Source organism: Streptopelia decaocto (genome assembly GCF_964273445.1).
Source record: "Streptopelia decaocto genome assembly, chromosome: 21".
Taxonomy (NCBI): domain Eukaryota; kingdom Metazoa; phylum Chordata; class Aves; order Columbiformes; family Columbidae; genus Streptopelia; species Streptopelia decaocto.
In genome coordinates, this window is record NC_138676.1 from 7,108,276 (window position 1) to 7,125,790 (window position 17,515).

General features: G+C 52.1%; 1 protein-coding gene across 1 annotated transcript; it reads left to right on the plus strand.

Annotated features, from left to right (window-relative positions):
* Positions 1–751: 751 nt before the first annotated feature.
* Positions 752–1,708, plus strand: LOC309448731 (olfactory receptor 14A16-like; the record flags this gene model as incomplete). The annotated part of the gene is made up of 1 exon (XM_082070454.1): positions 752–1,708. The coding sequence occupies one exon, from the start codon at positions 752–754 to the stop codon at positions 1,706–1,708; it is 957 nt and encodes a 318-aa protein (XP_081926580.1).
* Positions 1,709–17,515: the final 15,807 nt, after the last annotated feature.

Here is a 17,515-nt window from a genome sequence, read left to right on the forward strand (position 1 = left end):
CACACAGCGGGTGGGACGGGGTCTGTGACACTGATATGGAGCAGACCAGGGACAGACACACAGCTGCAGGCAGCACAGACATGGGCAGGGAGAAGGAGCTCCTACCAGATATGCCAGGGAGAGGATTTAGGAACTCCCCTGCAATCCCCTGCAGTGCAGACACATTTCCCAGTGCAACCCCGGTCTCCTCTCCTCCCCAGCAGACCCTCTGCCCCAAAGCCATGGGGTCCAGGTCACGAGTCTCCACCTCAGCAGCTGGACCTACAGGTGAAGGGTTCCTGCAACATGGTACTCAAAAAAGGTGCTAAAAGTACTTGCTCTCTAGTGTCATTATGTGAGTGGCAGCAGCACAGCCGGGTCAGGAGAAGGTTCCACAGCATGCCCGTCTGCCTTTCTGTCCTTGCTTTATTTTCTGGTAGCACTGCAGTGTCCTTCCCTGTTTCTCTACCTGTCCCTGGTGCTCTTGCTCTCTGGGTTTGGGGTGGGAGTGTGGGTCAGTTTTTGTTCTGACACCAACACAGGGGGTCTTGACCCAGAGGTGTGTTCATGGAAACCAGATGCCCAAGCTGCATTTTAAGCTGTGATGAACTGTTATTCAAACTTAGTAGAAAGAGAGAATGAGCGGAAACATCCCTCCATCAGGGAGGGGGATTTCCATGAGAAACAGCACGTTTATTTTCCTCAGAGAAGTCACACCTAACATGTAACTCTCTTTCCTCCTTGCACAGGTCCTCATGCCCCCAGGCAGCCAATGTCCAACAGCAGCTCCATCACCCAGTTCCTCCTCCTGCCGTTCACAGACACACGGGAGCTGCAGCTCTTGCACTTCTGGCTCTTCCTGGGCATCTACCTGGCTGCCCTCCTGGGCAACGGCCTCATCATCACCACCATAGCCTGGGACCAGCACCTGCACACCCCCATGTACTTCTTCCTGCTTAACCTCGGTCTCCTCGACCTGGGCTCCATCTCCACCACTGTCCCCACGTCCATGGAAAATTCCCTCTGGGACACCAGAGCCATTTCCTATTCAGGTTGTGCTGCACAGGTCTTTCTGTCTTTGTTTTTCATTACAGCAGAGTTTTATCTCCTCACCGTCATGTCCTACGACTGCTACGTTGCCATCTGCAAACCCCTGCACTACGGGACCCTCCTGGGCAGCAGAGCTTGTGTCCACATGGCAGCAGCTGCCTGGGCCACTGGGTTTCTCCATGCTCTGCTGCACACGGCCAATACATTTTCACTGCCCCTGTGCAAGGGCAATGCCCTGGGCCAGTTCTTCTGTGAAATCCCCCAGATCCTCAAGCTCTCCTGCTCACACTCCTATCTCAGGGAACTTGGGCTTCTTGCAGTCAGTGCCTGTTTAGCTTTTATGTGTTTTGTGTTCATTGTGGTGTCCTATGTGCAGATCTTGAGGGCCGTGCTGAGGATCCCCTCTGAGCAGGGACGGCACAAAGCCTTTTCCACCTGCCTCCTTCACCTGGCTGTGCTCTCCCTGTTTGTCAGCACTGGCACGTTTGCCTACCTGAAGCCCCGCTCCATCTCCTCCCCATCCGTGGACCTGGTGGTGTCTGTTGTGTACTCAGTGGTGCCTCCAGCAGTGAACCCCCTCATCTACAGCATGAGGAACCAGCAGCTCAAGGATGCCTTGTGGAAACTGATGACTGGATGGTTTTCTGAATCAATAAACTGCTCATCTGCTTCTGCATAGTTGTTTCAATGTAACTACAGACCCAGCCTGTCATCTGGATTGTCTGTTGTTGTTAGTAGGGTTTTTATTGTGATAATGTTTTTGTCCGCTTTCCTAATTCTCTCTCTGCTTTTCTTTTATAGCCACTTTTTTTTTTAATGGGGAGCTGTGCTCTCCTTGCCTTTAAACAAAATAAAGGGCTCTTCAGTGACTTGTTTTTCACTACATCCTTCCTGCAAGGCCTTTTAAGAGCTGCAGGGATGGTTCCCGCGATGGGTGGAAGGGAAAAGAGTCCATCCTGGCAGCCCTGCCAGGGAGCAGCAGCGCTTGTTCTTCCAGAGCTGCTCTGGTTCCACTCCACACTCTCCTTCTCATCCCTGTGTTGGTGCAAGGCCTGAGTGCTCTGGCAGCTTGGTCACCGTCCTGCTGTGTGTCAGTCCTGTGGGCGCAGGCAGGGACAGGCAATGGGCACTGCTGTGACAGAGCTGGCCCCAGAACAGCCTTTCCAGATAGAAAGGTGATCTCCTATGGGCAGTGCATGATGATTTATATCTTCTTGCAAAGTTTCTCTCAAGCTTATTCCTACAGAAGTGGCCACAGATGAAACATCAGTGTGCAGCTGAACAGTGTGTGTGTGCAGGGCTGGCACACAGCAGTGTCCTCTCCCAGCCAGGCTCCTGCCAGAGACCTGCAGGACCAGCAGAGCAGGGGCTGGGCTGTGCCCCTGTGCACTGGACACCCCACAGAAAGAGCCCCAGGTCAGTCACCATGGACTGGCCCCTCACAACCACCATTTCCAGCACTGGCCTCTCACCCCAGCTCAGAGTTCTTTGTCCCTCCATGGAGTTACACTGAATGAGTAGGTGAGAGGTTCATGTTTGCTTTGTACAGATGAGATGTGAGCATGCACATCAAGTATGTGAGGTGACATGAAACTGAGTCAGCAAAAACACCATCCTACAATTGCTAACCTAAAATATGTAAATCCTCTCAGTTTTTGTCAGTCTGCTGCTATAACAAAGATAAAAGTGACGTTTAAAACACCTAATCAGAACCTGCAATGAATACTGTCCTTGCAGCGCAGACTCTCTGGAGCCTGCAAAATTAGCTGAGTCTTGTTTTAACACCTGTCTCAAGACTGTGACATAAAGTGTCCTTTAGCTGAGCTTTGCTCCTTTTACGCTCATTATAATACTCCCAACCTTTGGGAATAGGAACAGGAGCCCAGAGAGGCACTGTGACTCCTGCCTCTGTGTGTATAAGGGAAACTGTCTGTCCCTGAATATCTCAATGTGCTTTAAGAGTCCACGTGGCCAGCTCACATGTGAACACCTGACAGAACCCTGATATTTCTGTGTGTGACTCCAAAGAGAAACCCCAGTGGCACAGTGAGATTCATCTCAGCTCCCTTGGACAGGCTCATTGCAAGTGTCCCTATTGGCTATCTCTCCTTTGCCATCCCCATCACATGCTGTTCTACACAGTCCTACACCTGCCCCTCTTTCCCTGTGGGAAGTTGTGGATTGTGGTCTCAGAAGTGCCAGAGTGATCAGAGAGGTTCAGAGCTCCCTCAGAAAGGCAGACGTCAAACCCATCTTCAGGAATGGCAGGAAGGAGAACTGGGAGAATGACAGGATGCTCAGCCTACGTCTGTCCCCAGGAGGGTGACGGGCCACATTCTCCTGCAGGCATCTCCAGGCAGTTGTAGGACAAGGAAGGAATTGCTGAACCCAAATGGGCAGGGGAAAGAAAGGCATGTTGAGTACATGGAGCTTTGCAAGGCCCCAGACATGGTCTCCTGTGGTGCCTTAGAGCAGATTGGTGAGATCTGGGATGCAGATGTGGATGTTGTGATGGGTGGGGAGTTGGCAGCATGACCAAACCCAAACATCATCAGTGGTACAAGGTCCTGTGTTTAGCCAGTCACAAGCGGCATCCCTCAGTGATGAGTACTTGGGCCAACACTGTTGAATGGCTTTATTCTGCCTCTTCATTATGTCATGGAGCACATTTTCAGGTCCTCTGTGGATGATGCAAAGCTGGGCAGAGGCCTAGAACAACCTCACCTGGTGCACCCTGCCTTGAGCAGGAGAGGGAGACAAGATGATGTTCAGGGCTCTCTTCAAACCTGAGTTATTATATGGTTCAATTATTCTATGGGGAGGGTCAGTGGGACATGAGGAAAAGGTTCTTCCCCCAGAGGTGCTGGACACTGAACAGGCTCCCCAGGGAGGTGTCACGTCCCCAACCTGACAGTGTTCAAGAAGAGACTGGACAACGTCCCCAGACACACGGGGTGACCTGTGGGGTGTCCTGTGCAGGGACAGGAGTTGGACTCCATGATCCTGGTGGGTCTTACCAACCTAGGACATTCTATGATTCTATGAAATACTAGGTCAAAAGTCCATGTTTTCATTGTCCTGATGAGATGTAAACACACACATCATGTGCATGTCCACTGTGTGCATGTGGTGAGATGAACCCAAGTGAGCACAAATCCATCAGCTATTCTTTGGAGTGCCATAAAGGTGTTCAGGGGTCTCTTCCAACCTGCGTTATTGTAGGATTGCATGATTATTTTCTTTGAAGACCTCTTTTAAGACAAAAGAAGAAGAAAAAAAATGCAGAGGCAGAAGCAGAGATATAAAATGCCCCAGAGTAAATACAGCAGCTCCTCTGAGAAACGTTTCTCCACTCAAACCCTTCATAGGAAATCTATTGGATACATTTGATGAAAGCAGCTTAGTTTGATCTGCTCACACACTGGACCACAGGAGGGTGATGGTGGGTACGATGTGGTGTGGTCACTTGTGTCTCAGGAACTCATAGTCCAGTAGGAACCAATGGCTGTGGAGGGCACTGTGAGGTCACTTCTGCCTCTGCAGGGGATTGGCCAACAGCAGGAACATGGCTGGGAAAGGACTGTGAGGTCACACACACCAGACGAGCAATCGGGCCCCATCAGCATGGCTGGATGAAAGGCAGGTCCTGCTTGACCAGCCTGATCTCCTTCTATGACAAGGTGACCGGCTGAGCAGATGAGGGAAAGTCTGTTGTGGGGAGTGAATCCGCCACACGGGCTGTGGGTGTTGTGTCCTTAGACTGCAGTAAAGCCTTTGACACCGTATCCCACAGCATCTCCTGGAGAAGCTGCAGCTCGTGGCCTGGATGGTGTATGTGCGATGGAGGGCTGCACCAAAAGAATTGTGGTGAACAGAGCCAAGTCCAGTTGGCGTCCGGTCACAAGTGGTGTCCCCAGGGCTCAGTATTTGACTCAGTTCTATTTAAGCTTTATCAATGATGTGGATGAGGGGATCGAGTGCACCCTCATTAACTTTGCAGATGACACCAAGTTGGGTGGGAGTGTTGATCTGCTGGAGGGTGGGAAGGCCATGCAGAGGGATCTGGACCCGCTGGATCATTGGGCTGAGGCCATTTGTATGAGGTTTGACCAGACCAAGTGCCGGGTCCTGCACTTGGGTCACAACACCCCCAGGCTCAGGGAAGAGTGGCTGGAAAATTGCCTGGTGGAAAGGGATCAGGGGGTGTTGATCGACAGCAGCTGAACATGAGCCTGTGTGTGCCCAGATGGCCAAAAGGGCCACCAGCATCCTGGCTTGTATCAGGAATGGTGTGGCCAGCAGGACTAGCGTGATTGTGCCACTGTTCTCAGTGCTGATGAGGTCACATCTTGAATCCTGTGTTCAGGTTTGGGTCCTTCATCATAAGAAGGACATTGAGGCACCAGAGAGAGTGCAGAGGAGGGAATGGAGCTGGTGAGGGGTCTGGAGCACAAGTCTGATGAGGAGCGGCTGAGGGAACTGGTGGGTTCAGCCTGGAGAACAGAAGGCTGAGGGGAGACCTTCTCGCTGTCCACAACTGCCTGAAAGGAGGTTGAACATGGAGGGGGTTGGTCTCTTCTCCCAAGTAGCAAGTGATAGGACGAGAGGAAATGGCCTCAAATTGTGCCAGGGAAGGTTCAAATTGGATATTAGGAAAAAATTCTTCCTGGAAAGCGTTGTCAGGCATTGGAACAGGCTGCTCAGGGCAGTGGTAGAGTCACCATTCCTGCAGGGGTTTATAAGATGTATAGACGAGGTTCTTAGGGACACAGTTTAGTTCTAGATTTAGGTTGTGGTTGGACTCAATGGTCCTGAGGGTCTCTTCCAACCGAAATAATTCTATGATTCTCTATCATCAACTGGAATATTCTTCTATCACATCTTCTAAGTGCTCTTCACATATCTGCCTCTTCACCTACAGTCCTGAAACTTATCTAATTAGATGCACAAGTGTTGAATACTAATTGTAAATTATGAAAGCACCATCGCTCTATCAGTCTGGTCTGATACCTGCCCGTCCCAGGCAAACACCTCAGGTACATGGGGCCTCTCGAGGTTTGCACTGGGTACTGATAGTGAGACCATGGAGCTCAGCTCGAAAACCTGAGAACTCCCCTCAAAACTGAAAAACAAACCCAACCAAACTAAAACAAAGCAACAACAAGAACAAGAAACCCACACTTTTAAAATCAGATGAAATAATTCAATATTCCCAATAAAATGTCTGCGGAATTTCTATCCTGCCCAAATATCAATTTTCAGAATGTGTATGGACTGTGGGAGATGAAACGTTGGCCTTTCCCTGTGCTTGCAGTGCCAGAACTCTGTCTATCACTACGTGTATTTCATCCCCTGGACATCCAGGAGTTTCCACCTGTCCTTCCCCAGCTCACCGTGTCTGAACTCATCTCTTCAGAAGCCTGGCTGGACATTTGCACTTTCCATCGCTCCCTAGAGGTTCTTCACCTCTCACTCTTGGCTCATTCAGAGCTCTCAGCTCTCACTCTGCTTTGAGCTTCAGGCAGGTAAAGTCTTTCAGCAGTTGCTCTCGTACTCCCTATAGGCAACTCCTCAATTATGGCAATGGACCTCGCTGGAAACTACTTAATTTAACCACAGAACTGAGAAACATCATTAAGCTCTATTGTGTTTTCTTTTTTTTTTTTTTTCTTTTTTGTTTCCTCTAATTAAAAATTCCCCGGTGCCTGTTTACATCCAGTTCTCTAAGGAAACAAGAAGCAATTCCTGCGAAGAAGCTGTAACAATCAGTGCAAACTTCAGTGCAGAATCTGATGTAAAGAAATGTGCTGTAAATCCAAGGGGGCAATGAGTGAAAAAAGGAGTTTGGGGAGCTGGTTATAGATTTCCTGCTGACAATCTGAGCAGAGAAACATTCTTCACAGAACTGCTCTGTTTATTTGACACCTTTTAAGTCTCCTCCTCTGCCTGTATTTTTATTTTCTTGTTCCTCCACCTCTTCCTTCTTCCAAAACCTTTCCAAGGGAAAGGTTCCTGGAATCACAGAGCAACTCAGGTGTGAACATCATCTTGTCTCACTGTCCTGCTCAGGGCAGGGTGACCCAGGTGAGGTTGTCCAAGGCCTCTGCCCAGCTTTGCACCATCCACAAAGGAGCTGAAGGTTCACTGTGTTACATCATACAGGGGGAGAATAGAGACGTTCAACAGTGTTGGCCCAAGTGCTGGTCACTGAGGGATCCCACTGGTAACTGGCTCTGTGGGCACTTTTACCACTGGTGATATTTGGGCTTTACGAGGGACTATAGATGCTATATAAAATGTTGTATAAATAGATGTGCTCATGCTTTTGTGACACTAGTGTATTAAAAAATTACAATGTCATGAGTTTGCCAGTTTAAGAGTTGGGGTGTTCAGCTGGAGAAGAGAGGCTCCTGGAGACCTCATTGCAGCCTTTCTGGACCGAAAAGGGGCCGATAAGAACAACGGGGACAGACTTTTGAGCAGGGCCTTATGCGACGGGACAAAGGTGATGGTTTAAACTAGAAGAGGGGAGAGTCAAGGAATGAAATGAGGAAGAGATTTTTTACACTGAGGGTGGTAAAACACTGGGACAGGCTTCCCAGAAAGGGGGGTGGATGAACCATCCCGGAGACATCCCAGGCCAGGCTGGATGGGGCTCTGAGCAACCTGAGCTGCTGAAGATGTCCCTGATCCCCGAGGGGAGTTGGACCAGACGGGCTGTGAATGTCACTTCCAACTCAAACTACTTTGTGATTCTAGGATTCAGTGACAGGAAAGACTGGATGCATCGATGCTGATAACCAGAAAAGGTCTTGTCTGGCTTGTGCGAGCCAGGCCGGCAGCTTCACCCAGCAGCTCTGCCCACCCGAGTGGAGAGCTGACCCACTTGTGTACAACCGACCCTGCCCCTGCCCCACAGTGCCCAGAGGATGCTGCCCAGGGCCCCAGGATGGACATTTGTGGGGCAGTATTGGGAGCATGGGAGGTTTACTGGGAGCACTGGGGGTTTACTGGGACTTCTTGGAGGTTTCCTGTGAACAATGGGGGTTTCTGTGATCACTGGAGAGGATACTGGGAGTTACTATGTACACTAGAAAGATTAGTGGGGGAGTACTGGGAATACTGGGAGGGTTACTGGGAGCATGTGGGGTTGCCTGAGTGTTACTGGGAGTACTAGGTGGTTACTGGGAGCACTGGGAGGGCTACTGGGAACACTGGGGGTTTACTGGGAGTCCTTGCAGGATTACTGGGAACAATGGGGGTTGCTGTGAGCACTGGAGGGGCTAGTGGGGGCCACTGGGTGCTCTGGGGAGGTGTCTGGGAACACTGGGGGTTGCTGGGGATTTCCTGGGAGCACTAGGTGGTTACTGGGAGCACTGGGAAGGTTACTGGGAACAGTAGGTTTATTAGTGGGGGATTTCTGAGAACACTGGAAGGGTTACTGGGAGCACTGGGGGTTTACTGGGAGTTCTTGCAGGATTACTGGGAACATTGGGGGTTGCTGGGGCTTTACTGGGAGGGTTATTGGGAGTGTAACTGGGAACATTAGAAGGATTAGTGCGGGATTATTGGGAACATTGTGGGGGTTACTGGGAACATTCCAGTTGGTGGGGGTTTACTGGGAGCACTAGGTTGTTGCTGGGAGCACTGGGAGGGTAACTGGGAGCACTGAGGGTTTACTGGGAATTTTTGGAGGATTACTGGGAACAATGGGGGTTGCTGGGAGCACTGGAGGGGTTAGTGGCGGGTTACTGGGAGCACTGGGAGGGGTTACTGGGAACAGTGGGGGTTGCTGAGGACTGACATGAAAGCACTAGGTCATTACTGGGATCACTGGGAGGGCTAGCAAGGGATTACTGGGAGCAATGAGGGGGTTGCTGGGGCTCACTGCGAGCACTGGGGGGTTGCTGGGAGCACTGGGAGGTTTACTGAGAGCACTGGGAGGTTTACTGGGAGGATTACTGGAAACAGTAGGAGGATTAGTGAGGGGTTAATGGGAACACAACGTGGTTACTGGGAGCACTGTGGGGGCCTGCTGGGAGCACAAGGACAGTTAGTGGGAGCACTGGGGGTTAACTGGGAGTTCTTGGAGAATTACTGGGAAACATGGGGGCTGCTGGGAGCACTGGAGGGGTTAATGGGAGGGTTAGTGGGAGCACTGGAGGGATTAGTGAGAGTGTTACTGGGAGCACTGGAGGGGTCAGAGGGACGGTTACTGGGAGCACTGGAAGAGTTAGTGGGGGTTACTGGGAGCACTGGAGGGTTTCTGGGATCACTAGTAGGGTTAGTGGGGGTTACTGGGAGCACAGGACAGGTTAGTGAGTGTTACTTGGAGCACTGGAGGGGTTAGTGGGAGCATTACTGGGAGCACTGGAGGGGTTAGTGGGAGCATTACTGGGAGCACTGGAGGGGTTAGTGGGGGTTACTGGGAGCACTGCAGGGATTAGTGGGGGTTACTTTGAGCACTGGAGGGTTACTAGGTGCACTGGAGGGATTAGTGGGAGCATTACTGGGAGCACTGGAGAGGATAGTAGGGGTTACTGGGAGCCCAGGAGGTGTTAATGGGTGCACTGGAGGGGTTAGTGGGAGCATACTGGGAACACTGGAGGGGTTCGTGGGGGTGTCACGAAATATTACACAGAGGCACCCCGAGGTTAATTTAAGGGACAAAAGAGTCCACAACAACTTTTATTAAACCAGTGAGAAACAGGGTTTTAGCGCTCCACAAGTGACCTAAATACAGGTTCGGATATCAGTTGAGGAAATAATTTGAAGGGGCAGCAACTAATACAGCAGGCGGTCCACAGTGTGCATGCACGTGGCTGCACCAAAACAATGCCGGAGCCGGCCTTGGGTCCCGGAGAAGCACACACTTGCCAAACACGGTGCAGGATTATTTTTTAAAAGAGATGCACGTACTCGTAGTGAGTACGGGAAGTGTGCACTCGCGATTCCGCGCGAGTAAATTTATAATACACTCGCAATTGTGTGAGGGGCTCTCAGCGGCCACTCGCGATTGTGCGAGGATTTAAAGTACCCGTGCACGGGAGGAAAATACACTCGCGGTTGTGCGAGGGGCTCTCGGCAGCCACTCGCGATTGTGCGAGGATTAATTTAAAGTACACGTGCAAATGTGCACGGAAAGTATAAATATGCTCACAATCCTGCGAGAAGTTTTACTTACACACGTGGCAGCAGGGCAAGTGGAGTCTCCATCCCGGGGAGCGGGGGGGGGCCGTGGCTCCCAGCGGCAGTGGCCAAGCTCGTGCTCCGAGGGACCCGCACAATGGGTGGAGTCGCCGACGAGAATCCCGTTTTTATAGGCTGATCAGATCTGACCTGTAGGCATTCTAAAAGCTTCTCTGCACCCCCACACTGTTTGTGGGATGCCCCTGAAGCCTCCAAAACATCCCCCACACTGGCCGCAGGCACCCAGCGGCTCAGTGGCACCTCGGCACTCCCTTCTCCTAATGGCCCTGGCCAGGGTGCTCTGGGGCCAAACAAAATAAGCTGTTAGCCTCAAGTACCAGAGAAAGAGGGAGATGTGCCCACTCCTTCCAAACTGAAGGGGGGGAAGGGGAAAGAGGGGGGTTGCATTCCACCACAGGGGGTTACTGGGAGCATAATGGGGTTAGTAGGAGCATTGCTGGGAGCACTGGACGGGTTAATGGGAGTTACTGGGAGCACTGGACAGGTTAGTGGGCGTTACTGGGAGCACTGGAGAGGTTACTGGGAGGATTACTGGGAGCACTGGAGGGGTTAGTGAGTGTTACTGGGAGCAATGGAGGGATTAGTTGGACCATTACAGGGAGCACTAGAGGGTTTAGTGGGGGTTACTGGGAGCACTGGAGGGGTTAGTGGGGCTTACTAGGAGCACTGGAGGGTTACTGGGAGCACTGGAGTGGTTACTGGGAGCATTCCTGGGAGCACTGGAGGGGTTAGTGGGAGCATTACTGGGAGCACTGGAGGGGTTAGTGGGGGTTACTTGGAGCACTGAGAGGTTAGTGGGAGCATTACTGGGAGCACTGGAGGGGTTAGTGTGAGGGTTACTGGGAGCACTGGAGGAGTTAGTGTGAGGGTTACTGGGAGCACTGGAGGGGTTGGTGGGGGTTATGGGGGCACTGGAGGAGTGAGTGGGAGCATTACTGGGAGCACTGGAGGGGATAGTAGGGGTTACTGGGAGCCCAGGAGGTGTTAATGGGTGCACTGGAGGGGTTAGTGGGAGCATACTGGGAACACTGGATGGGTTAGTGGGGGTTACTGGGAGCATGGGGGGGTTAGTAGGAGCATTGCTGGGAGCACTGGAGGGGTTAGTGGGGGTTACTGGGGGTACTGGAGTGGTGAGTGGGAGAATTGCTGGGAGCACTGGACGGGTTAGTGGGAGTTACTGGGAGTACTGGACGGGTTAGTGGGCGTTACTGGGAGCACTGGAGGGGTTACTGGGAGGATTACTGGGAGCACTGGAGGAGTTAGTGAGTGTTACTGGGAGCACTGGGGGGATTAGTTGGACCATTACAGGGAGCACTAGAGGGTTTAGTGGGGGTTACTGGGAGCACTGGAGGGGTTAGTAGCAGGGTTACTAGAAGCATTGGAGGTGTTAGTGGGGGTTACTGGGGGCACTGGAGGGGTTGGTTGGAGCATTACTGGGAGCACTGGAGTGCTTAGTGGGGGTTACTGGGGGCACTGGAGGGGTTAGTGGGGGTTACTGTGAGCACTGGAGGGGTTATTTGGGGTTACTGGGGGCACTGGAGGTGTAAGTGGGAAAATTACTGGGAGCACTGGAGGGGTTAGTGCGGGTTACTGGGGGCACTGAAGGGGTGAGTGGGAGCATTACTGGGAACACTGGATGAGTTACTGGGAGCACTGGAGGGGCTAGTGTGAGGGTTACTGGGAGCACTGGAGGGGTTAGTGGGAGGGTTACTGGGAGCACTGGAGGGGTGAGTGGGGGTTACTGGGAGCACTGGAGGGGTTAGTGGGGGTTACTTAGAGCAGTGGAGGGGTTAGTGGGACCATTACTGGGAGCACTGGAGGGGTTAGTGGGGGTTACTGGGGGCACTGGAGGGGTGAGTGGGAGCATTACTGGGAGTACTGGAGGGGTTAGTGGGAGGGTTATTGGGAGCACTGGAGGGGTTAGTAGGAGCATTACTGGGAGCGTTGGAGGGGTCAGTGGGAGCACTTGAGGGGTTACAGGGAGCACTGGAGGCGTCAGTGGGAGGATTACTGGGGGCACTGGAGGGGTCAGTGGGAGTGCTGCTGGGAGCACTGAAGGGGTCAGCCGGAGGGTTACTGGGAGCACTGGGAGCAGAAGAAAGATTGGGCCTGCAACAAATTATACAGTCACTGTTATGCAGAAGATGATGGGCAGTTTATTGCTTAAGAAAATAATCCAGCCATCAGTTTCCACAGGGAATCCTTGAGCTCCTGGTTCCTCAAGCTGTAGATGAGGGGGTTCACTGCTGGAGGCACCACCGAGTACAGAACTGACACAAGCAGGTCCAGGGATGTGCAGGAGATGGACGGGAGCTTCAGGTTGGCAAACATGGCACTGCTGATGAACAGGGAGACCACGGCCAGGTGAGGGAGGCAGGTGGAAAAGGCTTTGTGCCGTCCCTGCTCAGAGGGGATCCTCAGCATGGCCCTCAAGATCTGCACATAGGACACCACAATGAACACAAAACACACAAATGATAAGCAGACACTGACCATCAGAAGCCCAAGTTCCCTGAGGTAGGAGTGTGAGCAGGAGAGCTTGAGGATCTGGGGGATTTCACAGAAGAACTGGCCCAGGGCATTGCCCTTGCACAGGGGCAGTGAAAATGTATTGGCCGTGTGCAGCAGAGCATGGAGAAACCCAGTGGCCCAGGCAGCTGCTGCCATGTGGACACAAGCTCTGCTGCCCAGGAGGGTCCCGTAGTGCAGGGGTTTGCAGATGGCAACGTAGCGGTCGTAGGACATGATGGTGAGAAGACAATACTCTCCTGAAACAAAAAAGACAAACAGAAAGACTTGGGCACCACATCCCAAAAAGAAGATAGTCCTGGTGTCCCAGAGGGAATTGGCATGGATCTGGGGACAGTGATGGAAATGGAGCCCAGGTCGAGGAGGGCGAGGTTGAGCAGGAAGAAGTACGGCGTCGCGGGCAGCCCCCCTCCCTGCCTGCTTTGCCTCCCCAGGTGCCCCTCCGTAATAGTTTTGAGGCCCTGGATCTTGAAGAAGAGGTAGGTGAGGAGGTGGTGCCAAGCCTACAAGCCAACAAGCCTACAAGATCACGTAGGAAGAGGCAGTCGACCTCACAACTTAAGACTGCCTCTGATAAGAAAGAAAGAAGGGTGATTGTAATAGGAAACTCCCTTCTGAAAGGAACAGAGGGCCCAATATGCAGAGTTGACCCTCATCTTAGGGAAGTTTGTAGTCTCCCTGGAGCCCGGATCAAGGACATCGCTAGAGAGCTCCCCAAACTGGTGCACCCAACGGACTACTACCCGCTGCTGGTCTTCCAGACAGATGGGGAGGAAGCTGCTTCCCGTAGTCTGAGGGGGATGAAGAATGATTTCAAGGTCTTGGGAAGGATGGTGAAAGACTCAGGGGCTCAAGTGATCTTCTCTTCACTCCTTCCATCTTCAAGTGATGATGTGGGATGGAATAGGAAAATTCACTCTCTAAATGGTTGGCTCCAAGACTGGTGCTACAGGCAGGGCTTTGGATTTTTTGATAATGGTTGGTTTTATAAGACACCAGTCCGGACACTGTCACGTGGGAAAGGTTTATCTCGTAGGGGCAAAAGGATGCTGGGGCAGGAATTAGCTGGGCTCATTTGGAGAGCTTTAAACTAGGCTCGAAGGGGGATGGGGTTGTAGCTGGGCTTGTCCCAGTGGGGCTGCAATCTAAAACTGATGAGGACCGGGTGGCCTCCTATGCCCCTAGGGAGAAACTGGTGTGCTCTGCTCGCTCCCTGAAATGCCTGTATACCAATGCGCGCAGCATGGGGAATAAGCAGGAGGAGCTAGAATCCTATGTTCGGTCGGGAGATTATGATCTGGTGGCAATTACAGAAACATGGTGGGACAGTTCACATGACTGGAATGTGGTCATGGATGGCTATGCCCTTTTCAGGAAAGACAGGCCAGCCAGGCGTGGTGGTGGAGTTGCTCTCTATGTGAGACAGCAACTACAATGTACTAAATTCTGCCCAGGAGCGGATGACGAGCGAGTTGAGAGTGTATGGATCAGGATCAAGGGGCAGGCTGGCAGGGCTGACACTGTTGTGGGCGTCTGCTACAGGCCGCCAGATCAGGCTGAGGAAGTTGATGAGGCCTTCTATGGGCAGCTGAGAGTGGCCTCACAGTCACAGGCCATGGTTGTTGTGGGTGATTTTAACTTCCCTGATGTTTGCTGGAAGGACCATTCAGCCAGCCAGCCACAGTCCAGGAGGTTCCTCCAGTGCATTGATGATAACTTCCTCATGCAGATGGTGGAGGAGCCGACTAGGAGAGGTGCACTGCTGGATCTCATCCTCACTAACAAGGAGGGTCTGGTCGAAGCAGTAAAGGTTGAGGGCTGCCTGGGTTGCAGTGACCACGAGATGGTGGAGTTCAGCATCTCATGTGGCAGGAACAGAATAGCAAGTAGAATTGCAACCCTGGACTTCAGCAGGGCTAACTTTGGCCTTTTCAAGCAATTGCTGGGGGAAATCCCATGGGCAAGACTGCTTGAAGGAAAAGGGGCCCAAGATAGCTGGGTGGCATTCAGAGATTGCTTCTTCCACGCTCAGGATCAGAGCATCCCCACACGTAGGAAGTCAAGGAAGGGAGCCAGGAGGCCTGCGTGGTTGAATAGGGAGCTGTTGGGTATGCTCAAGCAGAAGAGGAGAGTTTACAGGTCATGGAAGCAGGGGCTGGCCACTTGGGAGGAATATAAGGCTGCTGTTAGAGGATATAGAAAGGCAGCTAGGATAGCCAAGGCCTCCTTAGAATTACAGCTGGCGAGAGGGGTCAAGGACAGCAAAAAGAACTTTTTCAAATACATAGCAGATAAAACTAACACCAGAGGCAATGTAGGCCCACTGATGAATGGGGTGGGTGCCCTGGTGGCAGAAGATACAGAGAAGGCAGAATTACTGAATGCCTTCTTTGTCTCTGTCTACTCTGCCGGAGGCTGTCCTGGGGAGCCCTGTACCCCTGAGACCCCGGATGAAGCCAGGTCAATGGAGGAGTTTGCTTTAGTCGATGAGGACTGGGTTAGGGAGCAATTAAATAGTCTGGACATTCATAAATCCATGGGTCCAGATGGGATGCATCCGCGGGTGCTGAGGGAGCTGGCTGAAGTCATTGCTGGACCGCTCTCCATCATCTTTGCCAAGTCTTGGGAAACGGGAGAGGTGCCCGAGGATTGGAGGAAAGCAAATGTCACTCCAGTCTTCAAAAAGGGCAAGAAGGAGGACCCGGGTAATTATAGACCGGTCAGCCTCACCTCTGTCCCTGGGAAAGTAATGGAACAGCTTGTCCTTGGTGCCATCTCAAGGCATATCAAGGATAAGAGGGTTATTAGGGGCAGTCAGCATGGCTTTACCAAGGGTAGGTCATGCTTGACCAACCTCATAGCCTTTTATGAGAATGTAACAAGGTGGATGGATGGTGGCAGAGCGGTGGATGTTGTCTACCTTGACTTCAGTAAAGCCTTTGACACAGTCTCCCACAGCATCCTCACAGCTAAGTTGAGGAGGTGTGGTCTAGACAATAGAGTAGTGAGGTGGGTTGCAAACTGGCTTAGGGAGAGAAGCCAGAGAGTGGTAGTCAATGGTGCGGAGTCTAGTTGGAGGCCAGTATCTAGTGGAGTGCCCCAAGGGTCAGTGCTGGGGCCAATATTATTCAATATATTCATTAACGACTTGGACGAGGGAATTGAGTGTACTATCAGCAAGTTTGCTGATGACACCAAGCTAGGAGGAGTGGCTGACACGCCGGAGGGCTGTGCTGCCATCCAGCGGGACCTGGACAGGCTGGAGAGCTGGGCAGGGAATAACCTGATGAAATTTAACAAGGACAAGTGTAGAGTCCTGCATCTGGGCAGGAACAACCCCAGGTTCCAGTATAGGTTGGGAGATTACATATTAGAGAGCAGTGTAGGGGAAAGGGACCTGGGGGTCCTGGTGGACAACAGGATGACCATGAGCCAGCACTGTGCCCTTGTGGCCAGGAAGGCCAATGGCATCCTGGGGTGTATTAGAAGGGGGGTGGTTAGTAGATCGAGAGAGGTCCTCCTTCCCCTCTACTCTGCCCTGGTGAGACCACATCTGGAATATTGTGTCCAGTTCTGGGCCCCTCAGTTCAAGAAGGACAGGGAACTGCTGGAGAGGGTCCAGCGTAGGGCAACGAAGATGATTAAGGGAGTGGAGCACCTCCCTTATGAAGAAAGGCTGAGGGAGCTGGGTCTCTTTAGTTTGGAGAAGAGGAGACTAAGGGGGGACCTTATTAATGTTTATAAATATATAAAGGGTGAGTGCCATGAGGATGGAGCCAGACTCTTCTCAGTGGCAAACAATGATAAGACAAGGGGTAATGGGATCAAGCTGGAACACAAGAGGTTCCACTTAAATTTGAGAAGAAACTTCTTCTCAGTGAGGGTGACAGAGCACTGGAACAGGCTGCCCAGGGAGGTTGTGGAGTCTCCTTCTCTGGAGACGTTCAAAACCCGCCTGGACATGTTCCTGTGCGACCTCACCTAGGTGTTCCTGCTCCAGCAGGGGGATTGGACTAGATGATCTTTTGAGGTCCCTTCCAATCCCAAACATACTGTGATACTGTGATACTGTGATACATGGGGGTGTGCAGGTGCTGGTCCCAGGCTATGGTGGTGATGATGAGGCCGTTGCCCAGGAGGGCAGCCAGGTAGATGCCCAGGAAGAGCCAGACGTGCAAGAGCTGCAGCTCCCGTGTGTCTGCGAACGGCAGGAGGAGGAACTGGGTGATGGAGCTGCTGTTGGACATTTGCTTTTCCTGAGCACGGGGCGCATTCAAGAGAAAAAAAAAAAAAAAGACAGTGAGAATCCAGGGCAGAGTTCTCTGACAAAAATCAAACCAACTCCCATAGACCCTCCCCTGTCACACTCAGACACTCTTGTGTTTTTCTAGGAGAACCTTTTTCAGCACTGTGGCTGCAGCCCTGCTTGGGGCTGGAAAATGTGCAACCAAGAGCAGGGCCTGTGCCCATGGGCCGTCGATAAGTCAGCCCAGCTCTGCAGAAGTGGGGCCACGGGAACGGTGGGGACTGTCCTGGTTCTGCTAACACAGAAGGGCTGTCAGCACTTGCTTTCCCAGTGATAGGGAACAGAGATGGTGAAGGCAGTTTAAGAGTTCCAGGTTTTTTTACACCTCCCTCCATATTCACTGCAGAGTGTTGTTGGGTGTCAGAAACCCTCAACATTTCTGCTGCACTCAGGGAGAACAGAGCGAGTCCTGCGAGACCAGAGGGTGCCTGTGGGTCAGTG